The sequence below is a fragment of the Macrosteles quadrilineatus genome, unplaced genomic scaffold, assembly GCF_028750875.1.
Source record: "Macrosteles quadrilineatus isolate MER2022 unplaced genomic scaffold, UCM_ALF_1.0 Scaffold_5__1_contigs__length_97177068, whole genome shotgun sequence".
NCBI classification, from domain to species: Eukaryota; Metazoa; Arthropoda; class Insecta; order Hemiptera; family Cicadellidae; genus Macrosteles; species Macrosteles quadrilineatus.
Window position 1 is genome coordinate 11,688,132 of NW_026542598.1, and position 23,792 is coordinate 11,711,923.

A 23,792-nucleotide genomic window follows, 5' to 3' on the forward strand; every position below is an offset into this window, starting at 1 on the left:
AAGAAATTAGATATTTGAAGATTATTGAATGGCGAGTTTTGTCTTAAAAGCTATCAACGGTTATTTTCACCACGTTTAATTGTATTATAGTATAATCAGGCTTGAATGACAATCTTTAAATCAACCTACCGTGCTAGGACTCTTCGGGCTTTTGGGAGGACCGCTGAACGAGAATTTTCTCTTCGACGTCCCAGGGCTCTTTGTAGAATATGACGGGCTCGGAGGGAAATTGAAGTGGTTCGACGTCGGCGTCAAGGGAGACTTTCTTGGTGACTTGGGCTCCGACGGGGAACGATTGGCTATCCTAGGGGAGTGTTCCTGAGGTGACTTTGGAGCGTGGTAACTCCTGGGACTCTTGGGGCCCGAGTCGGTAGGAGAGATGAGCGATAGAGAGGGAGAGAAGCTGTTGGAGTTGGACCTGGACATGTGACCGATAGGAGGCACGGAGTTGAAGTGACTGAGGTCCTTACACTTCTTGCGAGGCTTGCGCTTGACAGATTGCGAGGGACTGCGGGAGAAGTTGTAGGGTTGCGAGGTAGTGGCCGGGGCCGGGCTGAGCTGGAAGTAGGGCTCCATACACTCGGACGTGTCGTCTGCTGTAGACACCGACCCGCGGCGACTGCTAGGTCTGCTGGAGGATGTACCGGTCGTCGTGGTGAAGCTGAGGGTACTCGGACTGTTCATGCTGCTCATGGTCTGCAACAGAATGCTGCAATTTTAACAACCACACAGATTTGTTTCTAAATGCTACCAAAGTAACCCCACCAAATCGCTAAATACTGTACTCAAGATATTGAAGTCAAGGTGTGATCCTCAAGACCTTGAGATTTGAAATCTTGAAAACAGTTTTTGTAAAAAAGTCGCGTGTTCTCCATAAACAGACCAGAATCGTTGTAGACATGGACTTAAAGTCTGTCCTTTTTTCCTACCTTCACATCCTCATAGAACACTAAATTCTAGCCCGGGAGCTAGTCTTAGAGGGTCGTGGTATTATTACATAGACAATATCCATTGGTGATTAGCGGGATTTGAACCTAGGTCCTCGGGCTCCAAAGTCCCGCGCTCTACTTTAGACCAGCTCACTCCCCAAATTCTGTTCTCAATTACAGCAAAACTGATTTAGTTGTATTTAAAAGTACACTTTGACACGTGCCTCCAGCACAGAATATACGCTATAACATCGTGTGAATGTTGAAAATGATAAGAATGAACTTTAAATTGTAAAAAAGATTATATGGTCTCTGCTATATGGGATATTTTTCGATAGTATTTGCCCATGTGCTTAGATTTCCTTATTTAATTAGTTACTTTTTACTAAACGGTGTCAGCGCAATTGAACTTAACATTATTTAACCATCAATATAATAGTAAATATTTTATTTATTGATTTACCAAAGGCAATCTTTATACAATTGAAATGAATTGTTTCAAATGTTTTCTACGCAACTGGTATTTTTACGTTATGAAAGCCGAAAGGGAAAGGTCCAAACCCTGGTGTTGTTACTATCTTTATACACGAATAAAGATTACATTAATTGATTTTGTTTAAACTAGTCTAGTCCAACGTAAAACACGATACCCCCGCCGCAGCAAACCTGCAGACTAAGCGAATTTCCATTAATCTGATTGGATTTACACTAAAATGCCTTCATAAAAATAGCACATTTATTTCCTATTTAAATAGAATTAGTTTAACGAGTACTTAGGTTTGCTGCAACAGGGAGGGTAAAAAAGATTTTTTTTATAAAATGATAATAGTTTAGTAAGAAATAAAAGTATTTTCCAAAATCAATCAAAATATGTTCATAAACAAGCAAACTACAACAGTTGACTTATTCTCCATAAGAATAACATGGGAATTTTAAAATTACAATTTTTTTTGAATTTTCTCCGTAACAATTAGGCGCATAATAACGCTTCAATATACTAAATTATTTGTTTTTTTAAGCTCTACAAAATGGTTTAAAAAGAAATTGTGAAATTTTGTGTTTTTAGGGTCAAAAATGGGAAAAACCTATTTTAACCCCATAAAACCCCCCATAAACCCCCGTTCCCATAGTCCGATCATGCTGGTTCGCGAACTCATTCAAGTTTATCCCGCCTTACACCTACAAACCAAATTTTATCAAAATCGGACAAAAATTACTCAAGTTATCGTGCGGATGGACACACACATATATATATATATATATATATATATATATATATATATAAATTTGAACGAATGGTGTTTTTGGCCTCTGGGGACATCAAAATGAAAAAGTAAATCGGTCCCGGGCTTAGGTCTTACCATGAGACCTACGGTAATAGCTACTTCCCTATAGGGAAATTCGCTAAAAACACGAAAATTATTTGTAGTAAATATCTTACGATGATAATATTTACTTAAAAGCAAAATAATAATACCTCAACAATATACGATCCTAATTATTGTTAGCTGAATTGAAATTGATCACCAGAACATATTCTTGTATGATCAAGTTCAATTCAGCTAAACCTGCTAGACCAAGTGTGTAAAGCTTAATCGAGGACCAATAGGCCTATTACTTAACCGTGATGATTTGAATATTTTTACTATTTCAGTTTATTAAGCGAGGTCTAAGTGAATCCTAATAAATATTGATAGTAATTCAATTGATTAATATTTTCAGATGTGTTCGTAACTAGGGCAATATTGTACACCTGAAGAGGGACATAGTGATTATCCTCCAGCCTCTCCAGGACAGGATATTACATTGGTGAGACTCTGGAGAACCTCTTGCCACAATTTCACGCGCATTTCCGCTTCCGCTCGCAGGATCTCGTCAATATTTTGACGTCAAACACCACCAAACAAACTTGTTAAAAAAAAAACAAACTGTTGACTAAGAAAATACCTCTTTTATTCACATAATAGCTGTGTGTCCGTTCTACGCACGGGGATCTTATCGAGGGTCAGTTGAAACCTTATTATATAAAGAACAGCAGTTGGTTTGCATATTTTCAGATGTGCTGGCAAAACTATTATATATAAACCTATATAATGACATAAAGAAAAAGCAAAACTTATACAGTAAGACATCAGTTAAATTGAATACTACTGTAATAAATAAGGTGCAACACTAACGATAAATAATTTGTAAATAGTGATGTGTTGGTACGTAAAAATTATTCTTGTTGATACACCGGTTCTAAAGAAAAAAAAGTAAGAAAAACCAACGTTTACAGATAAGAAATATAGTACATACGACCAATTAAATGCGTTAATCCAGTCTCGAGGCTATTGATCTCTCTTGGTTTTAGATTTTATGACAAAAAGTTATCGAACATCTAAGTTATTTCCCATTAATTGAATTATTTGTAAACAACTTTTAATGTAAATATTTTGGTGACAATTTGAACAAAACAACCTCATCCAAAGAGCTTTTTGTTATTTAAAAGATTGCGTATTCTCTAAACTATGTTTCGTATATGTAGTTAACGACAGAAGGAAATGTGAAAAAAATCACAAAATGTTGTGTTTTTTAACGTTTTTAATTTGATTTCCTAAGTAGGTAGGCCATGTATTGTAAAGAAAGGTACCGGTATCAAGGATCGTCGTCGAATAGGTTGACATGAATAATTGGGTATGCCTACGTACCTAAGATACAGTCTATGGGCTTATTGGCTCTATGGTCCAGCGATTGCAGCACATAGCGGTGAGTAGAAACCGAAAGTGACACATTGGAAAAGCGAGTTGAGCATCATCCGTAAACCGGCAAACCTCTGTTACAATCACCCACTGCAGTTATGATTTTTCACTTTACACTTCACATATTTCACCATTGAAACGCCGTCAATGAGCGAAAACCTTGTTAGTAAGCTATTGGCGACGATGATTTTATAAATGTAAGTTCCCAGCCCTATACGACACTGATTCAAGGTCTTTTTCCCGGTTATAAAAACTTCAGAACAATTTTATACACAAAGAATCTCTAATTTAAATTACGGTTACAATACTCATTATTGAACTTTCGATTAATTAAATCCTTTACGTAAGGAAAATCGTTTTTAATCTCACTTGGTTTGGATTTTTCTTTCAAAACGTTATTGGAAATGTTTGCGGTATTTGTAAACAACATTTAATGTAAACATATCAGTGACGGCTAGAAAAAATAATCTTGATCCGAACAGCTGTTCGTTATTTCATAGATGATTATGTGATGGACATTGGGAGAAAACTTGACAAAAATCGCACGAAATCGGGATTTTAAGCATTCGTCATTTTATTTAAAAAATAGTGAGGCCATATTTTAATGGCTAAAGACGATCTCGCCAATCCAGTGAATACATTAAAATGATTTGGATCTTGATAGGTTCTCTCGTTTTTTAGGAGAAGGCCGCGTAAAATGCCTCTTGGGCCGTAACAGACAGACCGGCAGACAGAAATAGAGATGAGACTTGTTTCGGCTTCTTAAATGTAAAAAAACGGAAAAATAATCTAAAAATTTATAATTTTGTGCGATGTACAGACAAAACTCGAATCTGACATTTAAATAAATTTTAAGCCTATGTTAGCCTATGAAACTATTAAGATAATTACTAGACTATGAAATAATAGTCTATATTTTTTATTTAAAACCAAGATGCTTAATGTGAATTTTCACATCGTGATAAAAAGTATCATTCACGAGGTACTCATCACAAAAGAACCATTTCAAGGCTCGATAGTTGACTCCGCTCATCAACCACTACATGTTTTGCCCAGAAATATGTCACTTTAAGTACTAGTAGTAAAATATACTCATATCCTAACATACACTACTATGGAAGGGTTTTTTCACAAAAATACGTTAGTAAGAATTTAAACAGTTTATTAGTGTTAAGAGTAAATATCATAACTAACAATATGTGCTTTGTAAAAATTCTGAATGGAAAAATCCTAGTTCTTTTTTCCGTAACTGCCGTAGGCCTTACCCATTCCACCGAACTTGGGTCCTTTTTGGGGACCTTTTCCGCTGTTTCCAGAGTTACCTCCTTGGCTGTAACCAGAGTTGCTTTTACCATATCCTTCTTGTTTATAATCTCCACCATAACCTTCATCATGACCTCCTTCATAATCTTTTTCACTGTCTTCATGACCTTCATAACTGGGTTTGCCTCCTTTACAAGCTTCCTGGTTTCCAGACTTTTGACCCTTGTTGTACTTGTCATACCCTTGATTTCCACCATATCCTCCATCGTTTTTAGACTTTTCTTCACCTCCATAACCACCATTATACCCACCTTTTTGCGAGCCGCTCTTTTGGAAACCACCACCGTACTTTTTGTCTTGGCTGCCTCCATATTTCATCTCTCCCTGTGATTTGTCGCTACCGAAGCTGCCGCTGAAACTTTCTCCATTGGAATCCCCGCCGCCGTAGCCACCTCCATAGCCTCCCCCAGTCTTCTGGCCTCCGGATTTCATTCCTCCCTGTGCCTTTCCACCGCCAGATCCACCACCATATCCACCACCGCCAGATCCACCACCATATCCACCACCGCCAGATCCACCACCGTATCCACCGCCACCGGATCCACCGTAACCCCTGGGCTCCATCTCAGCGAAGACCACCACGGCCATCGTCACAGCGACTGCACACTGAAAACATGGCCTGGGTCAGTGAATGTTCAGAACCACCAAGAAACACCATTCAATAAACGTGAATGTACAATGTTGCTAAGAATATCAATTCTTAATAAACAACCTTAAAATTATCAAACATTATCTGATACATGTTTTGATACCGAACCATCTGTGCTTGTTGTTTATCATAGTATTAGATACCTTTTAGTCGCGCAATGTAAATCCCTATACAAAGAGGATTGCCATTACAAGCCTACAACCAAAGATTACAATTGACTAAACACTGTTGATTCGTTCGTCATAAAGGTCATGGGAATAGGAAAATTCTAAAACTTATTCACAAAAATGAAACATTCGCGAAAATCATCTATCAACAAATTGATTGATTGATTGTGAACAATAGAAAGCAAAACACTTAAAGTTTATTTTGGGTCTTTAAGAATTTGCATTTTATTCAGTGACAAAAAAATCTCATTGTATATACGATTAGTAACAAAAGTTTAATTTTATAGAAAAAGCAAAACTTTGTTCATATACAGGACGGTATTAGACTAACTTTGCTTATATTATACGATGTTATGTTAACTGGAGGATGTTGAATGACTGAACCAACTTACACTTTTCTTGGCCGTTTGTACGAATATTTTTGCTGTGGTAGTTTTTTGGGAGGTTCATTCAATGTACGAAACATAACGAAAACAAAGTTTTTAGTTTTGAAATTTGTATTAATAACGAACTGACTAGCATCATACACATTACTATTACCATACACGGATAAAGTAAAAAAAAATACATCTTCCAAAACCACTCGGTTTATACTTGTGCTCCAATAGTTGACTAGAAGGAAATATACATTGGTTATCAATTTCGAAAAGTCGTCCGATTTTCATCCGGCTACATTAGAGAGTAAGAGTTTGGGAAGCACCGTTTCTTATTTTTTCAAATTCTCTTAGTTATTGACATCATTGTACGGTTAACATCGGTAACCAATATACCAAATTTTGTATGTAAACATAGGTATACTTTAAAAAGAGATAGGCCTAACAGTCTTTTAAAATACAAGAGATCTATCACCACCTTGAGAACAGTACTCACCACTATCAAGAACCTCATGATGGATGTACCTGACGCTGCTATTGAAGTCTGAGCAACTTTTATATACCAAAGTTCCGTTTGCTCAGATGCGAGTGTCTATCATACATCACGGATGTGAAAGGTAAATGACAATGTTTGGACGATAGTTTGGTTCTTTGACTGCTTTCACCAGCACTTTCTAATTTCTTTTCTAATAATCTTCTATGACAATTTAAGATTAACCATTTATTGGTACCTGCTTCAGGTTTTGAACCAAAATTCTTACCTTTTGTTGAATTTACGATGACCGTTGTTCAAAAATTAGGCTCAGAATTAGGTAAACTAGTACTTGTTTTACTACAGAAACAAATTTTTACTGTGCTAAATCTAACAGTACTGTATTTTAAAAGCCAAGATTCGAGGCTCTTTCAGGGGTTTTCAATGACACAACGACGTTAAAATGAAGAACTGTAAGAAAAAAAAACTGGAAAACCTCTGTTTGAAAATACCACAGAATAACCTGTTTAGAATAACCCGACAGACCTACAGCTGTCTTTGCCATATACAGTCTAAATAAACTAAATAAAGGTTGTTTCGACAAATGTTTGGAGGGTGTAAGACATAAAAGCAACTCAAAGTTTTTAAATTTTAACATCGGCCATGTGGGTTGCCATGGTGGTTACAAAATGACTACGTATTTGTAAAAAAAAAAACAAAGAATCATAACATAAGTTTAAAATCAAGCCAATATACGACCTAACAAAAGATAAACATTCGAATTATGACCAATGATCAAATAGCTAGAAGGGAGAACTAACCCAAACAGATGATCGTTATTTCATAAAATTTTATAGTAAACATTGAAAGAAAATTTGAAAAAATCGAACAAAATTGGGTTTTTGATGGTTTGTTATTTTGTTTTCAAAGAAGCGATGCTATATTTTTATAGCCAAAGACACTCTCATCAATTCATTGAATACAGAAAAATGATTTGAACCTTGATCGGTACTCTAGTTTTCTAGGAGTAGGCCACGTAAAATGACATTTTGGTGTCACAGACATAATGACAGAATGGACAGACAAACAGACATACAGGCAGACAGAAATTGAGATAAGACTCGTTTCGGCTTTCTTAGGCTATGAAACGTAAAAATAACCAAAAACTGCATGATTCTAAGCAATGTACAGATAAAACTGTAATTTTATTTATATAGATGATCAAATAATACGGAGAAAGTTTTACACGCCATTGGGAAACTACCGCTGATCGAATAGATACAGTATTTTACTGATTTCCTTTGTGTAGGCCTAATCTAAATTTGGTTATAACAAATAATATTTATCTTATGAGGGAATTTAAAACATTAGATATATCACTAGTTTGAAATAAATCATTAAAACAAATCGTTGGGACAAATAACCAATCGTTGAAAGCGGTGTCTTAATTTTGCATATTTCCTAAAGACTCTTGTACAAGCAATCCTTTCAACTGGGAGTTTATTTCCATTGCCTGATGATAATCATCAAGGTTTACAGCTATATGTCATAGGCGATGAATTTATTTTATAATTTGAAAGTTTGCTGGAGCTGAGAGCAGGCAATAAAGCTAGTCTTCAATATAATATAATAGCATATATATTTAAAACTTAAGCATAACAAAAGAGTTTAGTTATTTTGTTTGTATTAATGGAACACCTTAAACTTAAATGGAGTATGAATTAAAATGATGATATGCTATAATGGTATATGCAAGGGTGCCAATTGAAATCGTCAATATGCGTGATTCAATCAACTCGATATCACGGACGATCAGTTAATATAAACTATCAGAAATGACAACAATAAATGTGAACAAAAACCAAACCATCCTCTTTATTTTTCATTCATCAAAACAACACCCTACAATAGTTGTTGTGCCATAGTTACACAGTTAACAGTTTTTACGTCGGGGAAAAAGGTTTTGGTACTGAATTTTACCAAACAACCCTTTCTACGGGAGCACCAGGACATCATGTATGTTGTTGACTTCATGTATGGTGTGGTTGTATGGACAATGGAAGCAACCGTAATTGTTCCCAAAATAAAGTAAGAATACATGATATTTTATATACTGCTGTGAACACTTACAGTTGTGCAGAACTTACTGAACATCCAAGCACGAAGAAATATGGTTAACAATAACATAATTTACCTCCGGTGGGCAGTATGATCGGATACCGAACCTCAATGATTGTATCACACCATCGTCAGGAACAGACGGAGTCAGAATATACTATATGACTGATTATATATATGTAAAAAGTCAGATATAGTAGTTAGCTGACTTTTTCCATTCTTCCAGAAGCAGAAGGACTCAAAGCAGGCATTTTAACAGCATACATAGACTCTACCATACCATGTGGACTTACTATACACTGTAGTCTGGTTTATCAGTGCCAATGGTTCCTTAATATCTTAAAACATGTCTGTTCGTCGTCCTTCTCCCCGTTCCATAGGTTAGTTTGATATATTAAAATGGGATTTTAAAGCTTATAACTTTCTTTTTGGTTGATGTTTCTATGGCTTTTTTGTTCAAAAAAGTACTGGATGACTTCTAAGAACTGTGGTGAACCCAAATTTGAAGTTTGGGCTCTATACAAGTCAATACTGTATAAGTTTATGTCAACCATCGAATATGTTGAACAGGTATTTCTGAAACGTAAGCTGTATTTCGAAATAGCGAAAATAGGTCTAGTATTCAGTTTTATCTATATATTAATACGCAAGCAGTTTTCTTTTCACAGTCATAACTCGATAACGGCTTGGCGGATTTTTACGTTTGAGGTGTCAAATTAAAGGTATTTTCACGTAGATGTGCGTCTCAGGATATTAAGAAAGGGCATCACTTAAGTACAGTTAAGGGCTAAAGTTTGGGAACGGTGGCGCTATCTGTTGACATTAGATCAAACCATCAAACTCAATTCCCTTTGTTTACAACTAAACATATGGACGTAGTTTGAAATAGTTTTTAAGTTTAACCACAGACTGCAGGACTTATTACTTCCAGAGCAAAGCCGGAATTTTATATTTTTATTCAATCATCTGTTAACTAAGTCTGGTTCATAAATATAACGAGTTTCCTATCAAGACCTGACAACAAATTGTTTGTAAAAGTTTAATTTATCTACCTTACATCGTATTTTACTGAATTATCATGTAGTTTTGGTTACAGTTCGGTGTGATTAAGTGAATGTTTGAAAGTGATTATTCACAGGGCAGTTACCCGTTACAGTACCATATTATCATGTAATTTACGTTGTTCAAAGGTTTATTGCGGACAGAAACAACTTAACTAACACATTACAACTAACAATACACAAACGCCCAACCTAATAATAATGGTTGTAATGTGTTAATTAAGTTTTTTCACCTGGCGACGGGATCAGGTTCCAGATCCCGAAACGATGTGTATTATTTTTTTACAATCGTGATGGAAAATGTCCGCAATAAACCTTTGAACAACATTAACTCACCATCACCAACAATGAACTTCAAACAAAGAATGTTATTTACAATATGTATCAAAATTCCTTTGTAGTGTTTTCTGTTGATTGGTTAACTTTCGTATTTTATCTAAATTTAAAACTAAATGCCACCAGTAAGACTAAGAACTGTGAGTGGCTGGAGGGAACACAAACGTGACCGCTTACACCAACCTCCCAATTTGACGGATACAGAGTGGCAGTACCGCCGTGGTGATTCATCCAATCTCGGACAAATGAACGTTAAATTTTTACATTGTGGTGGCTTCGTTTTAAGCAAGAAAAGACTGGCCGAGACAGTTAAATTTTTACTCTTTGTTGTCTTAAATGAAAGGTTTGTTTACCTCATTTGCGGAATTCGCCATACTTTCAGGAAATTATTGGAAACTCCCAATCTGAAAACAGGCTGTGAGGCTTGGATCCAGAAATTATCAGGATAAAATTCGTCAATTCAATTCCGCCTTTGCCACGGTCAGCACTAAATTGGACGTAATTTTTGTGTGCTAAAATCTGTTGTATATGTGCAACTGTATTTAATTATCAAATGGTAATACAAATTACTCTTATTTTATCTTAACATAGCTTTCAATTCACATTTACTTTATTTGGTAAATTTACTATTTGTGTTTTGCCACACCACTGATTAAACCAAGGAAAATATCATAAAACTATGCAGTACACAGTGTTCTTTTGTTTCTAGAATCAATGAAATATCTGTTACTATGTTTACTTAATGGTAAGAGTTAAAATGTAAAGGAAATGGATGATGGAACTGATTAAAAAGAACTGGTTTGTATATTAAGTTGTTTGTTGTTATTTTTGTAGAGTAGAATCAGAGATGAAATGAAACATATACTGTGTTTGCTATAATTTTTTTTAATGCTTTGATAACCATATTAGTTTCGTCTGCTGTCTTCAATGCTAAATTATTTGTTGAAAATTTTTTATTGTATAGATATAGTTTCTTTAATATTTCAAAAGACTGTATTGATAAGGCACAACAATATTTCTAAAGTTTATAACAGCTGACTTAGTAATGATTTATTGTGAGTGAAGAAAATGAAGATGGCAGGATTTGTGATTTAATATGAAGAAGAGTGAAATTAAAAAAATAAATGTTCATTTAAATTTAATAATTAGTATTTTTGCAACTTCAAAATTAAAATTTAAAATGTCAATAATAAATAAAAAGATTTGTAACTAAGGGAGATGAAGGTAAATCATGTATGTGAAAGTTTTATTCGAAGATTTGGTCAGTTTTTCTCATATCAGCCTACACAAGATTTAAAATTAATCAAAACCAAAATGGTGGTATCCACTACTTACCAGATTTAAAAGTCATAACGTAAACGTTTCTATTAAGGCCATACAAGTTTAATTTTGTTTCTAAAAGCGTTGGCGGATGTGTAACTATTATATGTGCCCTCTTCCCGTTGCAAAGCACGGGTACAACAGCTAGTTGAAATTAAATTGCAACAAGTTCTAAAATTCAGTATAGGCCTATTCATCGTGCTATAAAAAAGTGTATTTTGTGGTTTACTTCATACATTAATTTTGTTGTTCAGATACCTAATAGAAAAGTCACTAAATGTTATTTGCTTTAGTATAATTTTTAATTGTTTTTTATTTGAAATAATCTTAATTAATTTCTGAATGCTACAAAATCAAAGAGCAGTTCCAGGTTGCCCACTGGAGGGCTTTGATTAAAGAGGGAATCACTAGAAACTTGTTGTGTAACTCCTTTAGAGACTTTCAAAGACTCGAACAATTCTTAGCTTTATTGAAACTTTTCGAAAGAATCTTTACCTCCGAAGTCTACAAAAGGAATTCTTAACTTCTCTAAGATATTTATTTAATGTTTTGCGTTCTTGACTAAGTAGGGAAACGTTTGAGCTCGATATAAGTTTAAATAAAATTGTATTTAAATTAAAGCTCTTTGTTAGTTAATTTCATTTAAAGGTAACAATAACAGAGCTAAAACACGAAAATAGTTGAAAAACCATCCATAAATATATATTTCGTATTTATATGAAATAATTTCAAAGATGTGAAATCTGCATTTGTGTAAAATGTTAGCCCATTGGGTACAGCGCCCGGGACAAAAAGATGCGAATACCAAATTTGAGTTATTACTAGTTATTTAGAAAAATAAAATACTTTTTTTTAACTTTGGGACTTAATTAGGTCTTAGATAAAGTTTAGTCTTTAAGAAAGATCTCGAATCTTAAGTATAACGAGTTTCAATTAATTCTCAAAGGATCTTATGAACTCGAACTTACAGTTATCTGCCTAAAATACTAAACTATTTTAGGATACTTTGAAAAGCCTGGATTTTGAAGTTAATAATTTACATTATGATTCTAGATATCTGTATTTCACCACAAAATGCATTACATAGAGGTTTTGTTAATAAACAGAGGCATTCCTTTAAGATATTTAATAGCATGCACTTATATACTACATAAAATGTAAAACTTTAACACTTAGAATTGTTAAGTAGTACTACAAGAGACTGGTTCTACATTTTAGTATTTTTTGGAAGATCCACCTCCATTTTGGAAGCTTCCTTTTTGGGAGCCACCGCTCTTGAATCCTGAACTGCCGCTTGATTTTTCACTGCCAGAATTACTTTTGCCATAACTGGATTCACCTTTGCCATTTCCTCCTTGTTGGTGACCACCTCCTGTTTTGCTGTTGCTTTTATCGTAGCCAGACCCACCTTTGCCATGACCAGATTCACCTTTGCCATTTCCTGCTACTTCGTGGCCACTTCCTGTTTTGCCATTGCTTTTACCTCCATCGTAGGAGCCACCACCATACTTCTTCTCCCCTTGATTTCCTCCATAACCACCGTTTCCTTGTTTCTGCCCTTGTCCATTGCCTCCATTCTTCATCTTTTCTTTGGCGTCCCCACCATAGCTGCCACTGCTGCTGCCACCAAACCCTCTAGGTTCGGATTCTGCGAGAACCACCACCGCAAGGGTTACAACTAGAGCACACTGAAAATAGATTTATTTAGAAGGTGAAATAGGAAATTCTGACTACCCCTTCAGGATATACCCACTCATTAGCCATAGGTAAGCCACTGATAAGTAGTATATACTTAACTAAACAGTATAGGCAAGTTAAGTGTCTGCCACCACAAATAGTATCTGTAGGCCTATATTCTTTTACGTGTTTTATTGGTTGTAATGGAATTTCACAACAGGCATTGCCTTAGAGGTAATATTCTTTGTATTACGATTGTGAAGGAAAGTACTAAAAATACAAGTTGTCAAATTTAGGATTTGAAATTTATGGATGTTTTTAATTTGGAGTAAATTTAATAAATTGCCTAATAATTTGTTTATAATTATAAGATATTCATAGATACACAGTGAACTAGATTTGGACTTGAAATACTGTCCGTTATTACATAGTTTTAGCATAGAATAAATAAACACCTTGTGGTGTTTGTTTTAGCGAATTTCCCATATATAGGGAATAAAATATTAACGTAGTACTCATGGTAAGACCTAGACCCGGGACCGATTTAATTTTTCATCTTGTGGTCCCTAGAGGCCAAAAACGCCATCCGTTCACATTCATATATATGTGTGTGTGTGTGCTATATATATAAATGTGTGTCCGTTAGCGCGATAACTCGAGCAAAAATGATCAGGTTTTAACGAAACTTCGTACAAACGTGTAAACCTACGTTTATTCTAACGAGTTAGCGATCCAGCATAATCGGACCATGGGAATGGGGTTTTATGGGGGATTTTATGGGGTAAAAATGGGGTTTTCCCATTTTATACCCTAAAAATAAAACATTTTGCAATTTATTTTTAAACTGTTTTGTAGAGCTTAAGAAAAGAAATAATTTAGTATATTGAAGCGCTGTTTTATGTCTAATGGTCACGGAGAAAATTCAAAAATAGTGTTATTTAAAATTCCCATGTTATTCTTATGGAGAAAATGAAAATTGTTGCAGTTTACTTGTTTATGGATATATATTGAAAAAATTTGGCAAATTTATTTATTTCATCCTGAAAAATGATTACTTTATGAGGTAGTCCTTGAGGTCGAGCTCGAAGTTAACTTATATAACTAAATGTAGACGGTTTCACTTCTTGCTTTGTTACAACTTAATTCTAATCTACTAATGACGACTTACAGCTAGCTGGATTAGCTGTATACTAATGACGACTAACAGCTAGGGGGCCTGGGGGCGGAGCCCCCAGCGAGCCAAAGGCGAGTTTCATCCTATACTATTGACGTATGGTCAAAAACACTTTTACCTTCCCCATAGCAGCAAACCTAAGCACCCATTATATAATGTTATTTAAATAGAGAATAAATATGTCTTATTTATGGAAATATTTTAGTAAAAATGTAAGCAGACAAGTTGAAATTCGCTTAGTCGGCAGGTTTGCTGTGGCGGGGGCATCTCTATGGTGTTAGTAAAAGACAAAAATTGAACACCTAATTCTACTTACCACAATCAAGAACCTCATATTGGATGCACTTGGTGTATTGTAGTGTGAGAGTCTTATATACACCAAAGCATCGTTTGATCAGATGCAAATGTCTATCTTCAGTTCGTCACACGTCATTTTCAGCAGGTCAATGTCAATGTCTCGACACTAAGTTTGTTCCTGTTTTTGTATGCAGTTATGATAGCTTCACGTACGATGACTCATCTTTAAATGCAAAATCACGTATGTCAAACTCAACTATACACACAATCTGGGCTGGTAAACAGTTATCTATTCACCAACTTATGTTACCATCGAGCTCCTAAACGCCCTAAAAATAAGAAGAAGAGCAGATTTAAAAGGGAAGTAGAGGGGTTTGTATAGTCTTAAGGATCCTATGCATATTTCAAAATGCATGTTTTATGTGTATGAACGCCTTCAAATAGACTAACTTCACTCCATTTTGAAAGAGAAAACTAAAGTATTGAAAATGTTGGAAACGTGGATCATTAGGGTATCCAACATTATCTCGTGTCTATTTAAAAGTCGTCTTAGACACTACTCGTCTTTATCGGAAAATTTTTATAATTGCACGATAAAAAATATCGATGTACCTTAAAAAATATCGATGTCCGATGAAGAATGTAGTTTTCAAACTTCTTATCGTATTTGAGGCTAATTAAAGATTAAAACTCCCTTGCCTAGTTCACAACGCGAAATATTGAACAACCCGTTGAGTAAATTATTCCTTATGTAGACTTCATGAGTGGAAATTCTTTAAAACAAATAACAAACACTCTGGATACCATGGTCTGTGGGGGTTTCCCAAGGGAGTTGAAAAAGTTTCTGAAAGTGGTGCCCCCTTTCAATCAAAGTCGCCAGACAGTAGCCTGGAAATAGTACTGTATTGTTTTGATTTTTACAATGTTATCGAACATTTTGTGATATATGTATTGAACTAATATATGAAATAATCATAGCTTCTACAGTGTATGTAATAGATGAGTGAACGAAGTGAACGAATCTATGTATCGTGTATAGCGGAGTCGGAGAAAAGTTGTCCGCTTGTCTGTGAGTGAGTCCGTGTGTTCGCACCAAAAACTCAAGAACCGTCGCACTTATAGCGTTTAAATTTTGCACAAATAATTATGACACCAGTGGGAAGACCTCATTAAAATTCTAGACGATTCCGATCAGTAGTAATTATAAAACCCTCAAAAAACATTTTTAAATTTGTCCCATAAGAATAACATTAGGAGCTACCTTCTTCTTCTTTTTATTTGTTTACGTTTTGCAACCAACAATTTTGTTGTCTACTTAAGACAGAGAGAACGACTTTTACTCTAAGCTCTTTCATTCATGGAGTAAACAGTTTGGCGTCTATGAATATATATCATTATAATTTCACAGGTTTCAGAATAATGTTGTTTAAGTTAATTAAATTTCACAACTTTCTGAATAATAAATTACACTTTACAATATTAATCGGCAGTTATATACCATTTATGTTCAGTATTAAAATTCACCTTTTAACTAAAAATATATATGTATATATTTAGAACAAAGCAGCTTTTTATATTATTCAATTTAATGTTGGCCTTGAATATTAAATATTCAAAGATGTTAGTAGTTTTAAAATGCTATGCGAAGGGGGGGGGGGCAGGTCCACGCATCGAAGTATGTTATATACTTCGATGGGTCCACGACGTAGAGAGTGGTAAAGTAAGCGGAAAGGTGAGCAATGCGGAGTGTGGAAATACTTTGTGACTATTAAATTAATATATCTGTAATACTTAAATGCTATGGAAAGAGAGGGAAACAGGTCTACGATATAGGAAGTAGTAGTGAAGGAAGTAGTCAAGGCAAACGCTTCGGAGTGTGGAAAGCCTTTGTGACAGATAGATTAATGGATCTGCAATAATAAAATGCTAAAGGAAGGGAGGGAAACAGGTCCACGACGTAGGAAGTGGTGAAGGAAGTAGTCAAGGCGAGCAGTCCGGAGTGTGGGAACCCGTTGTGACAGTTAGATTAATGGATCTGTAATAAAAAAAATGCTAAAGGAAGGGAGGGAAACAGGTCCACGACGTAGGAAGGGGTGAAGGAAGTAGTCGAGGCGACCATTCCGGAGCGTGGGAACCCTTTGTGACAGTTAGATTAATGGATCTGCAATAATAAAATGCTAAAGGAAGGGAGGGATACAGGTCCACGACGTAGGAAGTGGTGAAGGAAGTAGTCAAGGCGAGCAGTCCGGAGTGTGGGAACCCGTTGTGACAGTTAGATTAATGGATATGTAATTAAAAAATGCTAAAGGAAGGGAGGGAAACAGGTCCACGACGTAGGAAGTGGTGAAGGAAGTAGTCAAGGCGAGCAGCCCAGAGTGTGGGAACCCGTTGTGACAGTTAGATTAATGGATCTGTAATAATAAAATGCTAAAGGAAGGGAGGGAAACAGGTCCACGACGTGGGAAGTGGTGAAGGAAGTAGTCAAGGCGAGCAGTCCAGAGTGTAGGAACCCATTGTGACAGTTAGATTAATGTATCTGCGATAATAAAATGCTAAAGGAAGGGAGGAAAACCGGTCCACGACGTAGGAAGTGATGAAGGAAGCAGTCAAGGCGAGCAGTCCGGAGTGTGGTAACACTTTGTGACAGTTAGATTAATGTATCTGCAATAATAAAATGCTATAGGAAGGGAGGGATACAGGTCCACGACGTGGGAAGTGGTGAAGGAAGTAGTCAAGGCGAGCAGTCCGGAGGGTGGAACCCCGTTGTGGCAGTTAGATTAATGGATCTGTAATAAAAAAGTGCTAAAGGAAGGGAGGGAAACAGGTCCATGACGTAGGAAGTGGTGAAGGAAGTAGTCAAGGCGAGCAGTCCAGAGTGTGGGAACCCATTGTGACAGTTAGATTAATGTATTTGCAATGATAAAATGCTAAAGAAAGGGAGGGAAACAGGTTCACGACGTAGGAAGTGGTGAAGGAAGTAGTCGAGGCGACCATTCCAGAGCGTGGGAACCCTTTGTGACAGTTAGATTAATGGATCTGCAATAATAAAATGCTAAAGGAAGGGAGGGAAACAGGTCCACGACGTAGGAAGTGGTGAAGGAAGTAGTCAAGGCGAGCAGTTTGGAGTGTGGGAACCCGTTGTGACAGTTAGATTAATGGATCTGTAATAAAAAAATACTAAAGGAAGGGAGGGAAACAGGTCCACGACGTAGGAAGTAATGAAGGAAGTAGTCAAGGCCAGCAGCCTAGAGTGTGGGAACCCTTTGTGACAGTTAGATTAATGGATCTGTAATAATAAAATGCTAAAGGAAGGGAGGGAAACAGCTCCAGGACGTAGGAATGGTGAAGGAAGCAGTCGAGGCGACCATTCCGGAGCGTGGGAACCCTTTGTGACAGTTAGATTAATGGATCTGCAATAATAAAATGCTAAAGGAAGGGAGGGAAACAGGTCCACGACGTGGGAAGTGGTGAAGGAAGTAGTCAAGGTGAGCAGTCCAGAGTTTGGGAACCCATTGTGACAGTTAGATTAATGTATCTGCAATAATAAAATGCTAAAGGAAGGGAGGGAAACAGGTCCACGACGTAGGAAGTGGTGAAGGAAGTAGTTGAGGCGACCATTCCTGAGCGTGGGAACCCTTTGTGACCATTAAAATAATGGATCTGCAATAATAAAATGCTAAAGGAAGGGAGGGAAACAGGTCCACGACGTAGGAAGTGGTGAAGGAAGTAGTCAAGGCGTGCGGTCCGGAGTGTGGGAACCCGTTGTGACAGTTAGATTAATGGATCTGTAATAAAAAAAAAATACTAAAGGAAGGGAGGGAAACAGGTCTACGACGTAGGAAGTGGTGAAGGAAGTAGTCTGGGCGAGCAGTCCAGAGTGTGGCAACCCATTGTGACAGTTAGATTAATGTCTCTGCAATAATAAAATGCTAAAGGAAGGGAGGGAAACAGGTCCACGACGTAGGAAGTGGTGAAGGAAGTAGTCGAGGCGACCATTCCAGAGCGTGGGAACCCTTTGTGACAGTTAGTTTAATGGATTTGCAATAATAAAATTCTAAAGGAAGGGAGGGAAACAGGTCCACGACGTAGGAAGTGGTGAAGGAAGTAGTCAAGGCGAACAGCCCAGAGTGTGGGAACCCGTTGTGACAGTTAGATTAATGGATCTGTAATAATAAAATGCTAAAGGAAGGGAGGGAAACAGGTCCACGACGTAGGAAGTGGTGAAGGAAGAAGTCAAGGCGAGCAGTCCGGAGTGTGGGAACCCGTTGTGACAGTTAGATTAATGGATCTGTAATAAAAAAGTGCTAAAGGAAGGGAGGGAAACAGGTCCACGACGTAGGAAGTGGTGAAGGAAGTAGTCAAGGCGAGCAGTCCAGAGTGTGGGAACCCGTTGTGACAGTTAGAATAATGGATCTGCAATTTAAAAAATGCTAAAGGAAGGGAGGGAAACATGTTTATGGCGTAGGAAGTGGTGATGGAAGTAGTCAAGGCGAGCAGTCCGGAGGGTGGAACCCCGTTGTGACAGTTAGGTTAATGTACCTGCAATACTAAAACGCCATAGGAAGGGAGGGAAACATGTTTACGACGTAAGAAGAGGTGGTGGAAGTAGTTGAGGCGAGCAGTCTGGAGTGTGGGAACCCTTCATTAGCTAGATATTGGATTTTTAATCATTTTTAGATGATATAATTACGATATCGTTTTAAATTATCATTGTAAGCCATACGACATTTTTTAGGAGATTCCTTACATCGTGCTTTGGCAATTAGGTTAAATTAGATTAGTTCAGTTTGGCTTAGTTTTGTTTATGATAGGCCTCATAACAAATATGGAAATAGGCTTGATTTAATCAAAAGACATGTTGTACAGGTACGATGGACTTACCTCCTATCGATAACTGTTGGAAATCCATTACGTATATTACCACTGACTTTGGTTAGTTAATAGATGAAAAGTTAGGATTGTTGTTGTCTAAGATTTGGTTGATTTGCCCATACAAATAACATTGTGTTCACCAGTGACACCGGTAAGTAGGCTAGGTGTGGGTGGACTCTTTCGTTACTGCGCTCATGTTCACTCATCCCGTTACGCGCAGAATAAGCGTACTACTAGTTACTTTAATAATCTGATTTACTTTAAAAGTTAAAACTGTATACTATCCAATCTTTTTACTCGAGGCTTCTTATTTTTACTACTTTCACATCATAGGACGCAAGGTTCGGTTTACACGTTACTTTAGGCTAGTCATAGAGGGTGGCGGCTTTATCACTCCAATAAAATCCAATGGTAATTGTTGTGGTTTGAGCCTGGGACTTCGGGATTCGAAGCCCCGAGCTCTACCACTAGACCTCTCGCTCCTCCAATATTTTTACTCTAGTAAGGTATACTGATATATAGGACTTAACTGTCGTCCTGTATATTTAAAGTCTCTTCTTCGTCTTACTACTCATAAAATGGCAATTTTTAATACATTCTATGCAGTGCTAAAATGTTCACTCGGTCTTCGGACCTAAAAGCTACATCTGGTATCGAGGCCAAGGGTTATCAAGTTGTCGTTCATATGCTACAATTCAATAGACAGACCATTAGTTTTCTTTTTAAATCTTCACTTATTTAAAAAGAGTGTTTCGTCAACAGACGAAGCCATAAATGAGTTAGCAAACCAAGAGCTTATAAAAACCCGATATTTTTTATTGCCCTTTTGTTGCATTTGAGTGTTTGCGTTTTTATTGTATTTGAGTAAAAGAAAAAGAAAGATTCTTTTGAGCTTAATAGTCATACAATAGTTTAACAACAGAACAATACAAAATATATATCGTCTTTATTGTTAATTTATTTCCTTACAAAATCAACCAACATAAACATTAAATTATGTACTGCATCTATTTTATGTATAAGATTAACATAACGTATCTTGTAAATAAATCAGCTTTGGCACAATTGATACGACAACGTACACGACACGACATTATGATTCAGTCATCTTAATATTGAAATTACCAACTGTGTTTGCACTACAGTACATGATTTTGACTCAAAAGTTACATGCACACTATACATAATATATATGTCATTCTATAAATAAACATAAAATAGGTCTTACCTTAGCAAAGCTGATATCTGGACACCATGATTATTTCCATTGTAGCCTGGAACCTGTAAAAAGTGGTTTTAGTTTAAATATACGTTTTTTAAATGTCTGAAAGTTAATCACTATCTTTCATAAAATAAGACAGTAGTGGTATAGAATGTGTTTTGAATAAATTTCGATAAAGAGGCGCGGTTGTCCTAGTAGTTGGAGGGGTTCTGTTCCGACGCCCCGAGTTCAAATCCCACAAATCTCTAGGAATAATGCCTTGACCCAGCAGATAAGAGTCCTCCTCATAGGTTGGAGTCCCACCAATCTGGGACGGTGGCGTCGTCCTGTAATCCAGCTACTTAGATGTCACGAATTGTGGATATTTCATAGGCATGCACTATGGATGCAATACTCTCTGGTGTGGATTAACGTCCGCACTAGTGAGTACTACGACTATCCGCAGTACTATCCTGATAATTAGACCAATTCGTATATACCTTTGTTGTTGATTTTTTTCATGTTAATTTTGTGATCTATTTTGTTTGTATTCTTGTTATTGATATATTCATTGTTATATTTTGTTATTGTTATATTTTTTATACATTGTTATATTTTTCTGTAACATCAATATCCATTGTTTTGCCATGTAATAATTAGTTTTAAATATTGTTTTCTACTCCTCTGTTAATTATTAAATTTTTACTAGTGTACATGTTGCTCGAATTCGAGCAGTTGCAAAGTATTACAGGAGTTATTTCAAAACGAATAACAGTCATATTTACAATGAGTTTAAAAGAGTCAACTCAAAAATTACCGGTGTGTAACTCAGACCATGTTTATCTTCGTTATTGATAAACCTAAAGCATTCCGGCCGGTTTTCTCCGCCTCGCTGTACAGGCAACACATGTCATTGATAGAGGGCCAATTGAGAACGAAAAGTCGTTTTGGAGTAGTAAGTGTTAGGCACATTTGTAACCTAATAGTTGAGATTGTCCATGGTCAGGTGCTGACTGTGATGAGTTAAAGCCTATTACGCGCCACTGTTCTGTAGCTGCGGTCGCTAAGATTACGCCTCCTGTCTATGTTTCGCGTTGTCGTCGCGTCGGAGGCATTTAAAAGAAAGAAACAACAAATAAACAAATTATAGCTACACAAAACAACGCTAAATGCACAAATTTAAGTTACAATCATGCTAACACGATCCGTCATAGCGACACAAAACAACGATAAATACACAAATTTAAGATACAACCATACTATCGATTTCTATTATTAGAGATCGATGAACCATACTAACACCATCCGTCTTGGGGGTTATGTTTACACAAACTCAAATAGTAAATAATGTACTCAATGCGTTTCGAATTGAAAAATAAATAACAGCAATTAAATTATACAGCTGATCAAAATGTAAACAATTAAGTTCTCCATAAGGATAACATGGGAACTTTCAAAGCCACTGGGGCAGAGCCCAAGGGACTTTTTCAAAAATGTAAGGCCAGTTTGCAAATCTACGCAACACGCTCTTTCCAATGAGACGTCAATGGATAAAATCGGTTAAGAAATGGCGGAGGAGTTCAACCGACAAAGTTTCATGTAGCGTATTAATTATATAGATAATATTTTTCTATCTGTATAGCTACTTAATGTGAAATAGTGTTTGCCGTTGGTGTTCAATAAATAAAGAAATAAACCAAGACAAAAATGTGGTTCAGATCCCACTATAAACTGTAGGTCCCTGCCATTAGCTGTCTGGCTATTAATTAACAGCTGTGTCTAAGGAATACGTCGGCCTTAGTCACTAACAAGACTACAAGATCGTACCACTCATCTTACACTAATTTCCATTCATAATTGGCTTAAAATACCTACTTTGTATGGTCACCATTTCAATGAAAAGTATTTTTAAACATACAAAATATTAGGCCTCCTGTCGAATCCATAAGAAATTTAATCGTTCATATTGTGTGAAGAACTATTTACTTAATTCAGCATAAATTGAATTTTACTATAATTTCTCAATTTGTCAAGACATGAATATAATCTTATGCAATGATGAACAATTGGTCCACACATTGTGATAAATTATTAAAATCCCCAAAACAACTAATCGGCCGAGACCAGCGATCACGAGCCCGCAAGCTATGTGCACGTTAATATCAGTAATGTCATTCAATTTTAAATTTTAAAAGAAAACTTTAAATTAGTTTTACGCTGCAGAAAACCTTGGAAGACGTATAACAGACGAAACTTATAATCCAATACAAAGAAGTTTGAAAAGGTCTTAGTCAAACTTTTAAAAGTTCTGATTACTTTAAGTCCCAAGTACCATCCTAACTTTGCTCCTTATTGCGGCCCCTCAACCATATTTCCCTTCCCCAATATTCATTACAGGCACTGGCTTAGTTCTATTCGTGTTTCAATCGGATTAAACGTAGTAACAATTTCGAACATGTGGAATCCAAATTTAAACTTTGGCGTGCAACAGGTGTTGTATTAGAAAGTATCATGTTTTTTATCCATAAATTGGCGAATTAAATTTTACAAAAGCATTATAGTAGACAACGGATATTTGTTAAAGAGATTTAAAATGTACTAATGTTAAAAACGTAATATTTAGATGAATTACGTTGCCTTCTATTGATAACATTTGTTTTAGAATGACAAGCTGTGTATACGTTAACATCATTACAAAAGTTTATCATGATAAATTTAAAATTATACTTTATAAATTTGGTAGTCAGGTATATGTCGTACAAACGTTTTACTTTTATAGGTAGGCCTACGTATATTTGGGAATATTAGGTATAGATTTGAGACCACATTTGGGTTTACTATTATTAATTAGGTACTCATCAAACTCTTGTATACAAGGGAACATAACAGATCGTTTACATTTCAAACGTAAACTAATCAATTAAAAAGTGTTTAACCTTTAATATAAAATATGTCTATTAAAATTTTAAATGCTCTTACCATCATTAATATTTTTTTGTTTAATAATACGTTTTTCTTAATATTTGCCGGGGAGGTTTAAAACAATTACAATTCAAAACATCTTAAAACACAGAAGTTGAA

General features: G+C 36.0%; 3 protein-coding genes across 3 annotated transcripts; all 3 read right to left on the minus strand.

The window, feature by feature from the left end:
• Positions 1-120: 120 nt before the first annotated feature.
• LOC128994285 (DNA-directed RNA polymerase II subunit RPB1-like) lies at positions 121-20,793 on the minus strand. Its single transcript, XM_054418704.1, has 2 exons — positions 20,739-20,793; positions 121-696 (listed from the first exon to the last, which is right to left on the minus strand). Exon 2 carries the CDS (start codon positions 691-693, stop codon positions 121-123), a length of 573 nt encoding a protein of 190 aa, XP_054274679.1. The 5' UTR covers positions 694-696; positions 20,739-20,793.
• LOC128995833 (ctenidin-1-like) lies at positions 4,816-6,768 on the minus strand. Its single transcript, XM_054420854.1, has 2 exons — positions 6,680-6,768; positions 4,816-5,599 (listed from the first exon to the last, which is right to left on the minus strand). Exons 1-2 carry the CDS (start codon positions 6,695-6,697, stop codon positions 4,901-4,903), a joined length of 717 nt encoding a protein of 238 aa, XP_054276829.1. The 5' UTR covers positions 6,698-6,768; the 3' UTR covers positions 4,816-4,900.
• Positions 12,602-14,723, minus strand: LOC128995834 (keratin, type I cytoskeletal 9-like). The gene is made up of 2 exons (XM_054420855.1): positions 14,658-14,723; positions 12,602-13,178 (listed from the first exon to the last, which is right to left on the minus strand). Exons 1-2 carry the CDS (start codon positions 14,673-14,675, stop codon positions 12,705-12,707), a joined length of 492 nt encoding a protein of 163 aa, XP_054276830.1. The 5' UTR covers positions 14,676-14,723; the 3' UTR covers positions 12,602-12,704.
• Positions 20,794-23,792: the final 2,999 nt, after the last annotated feature.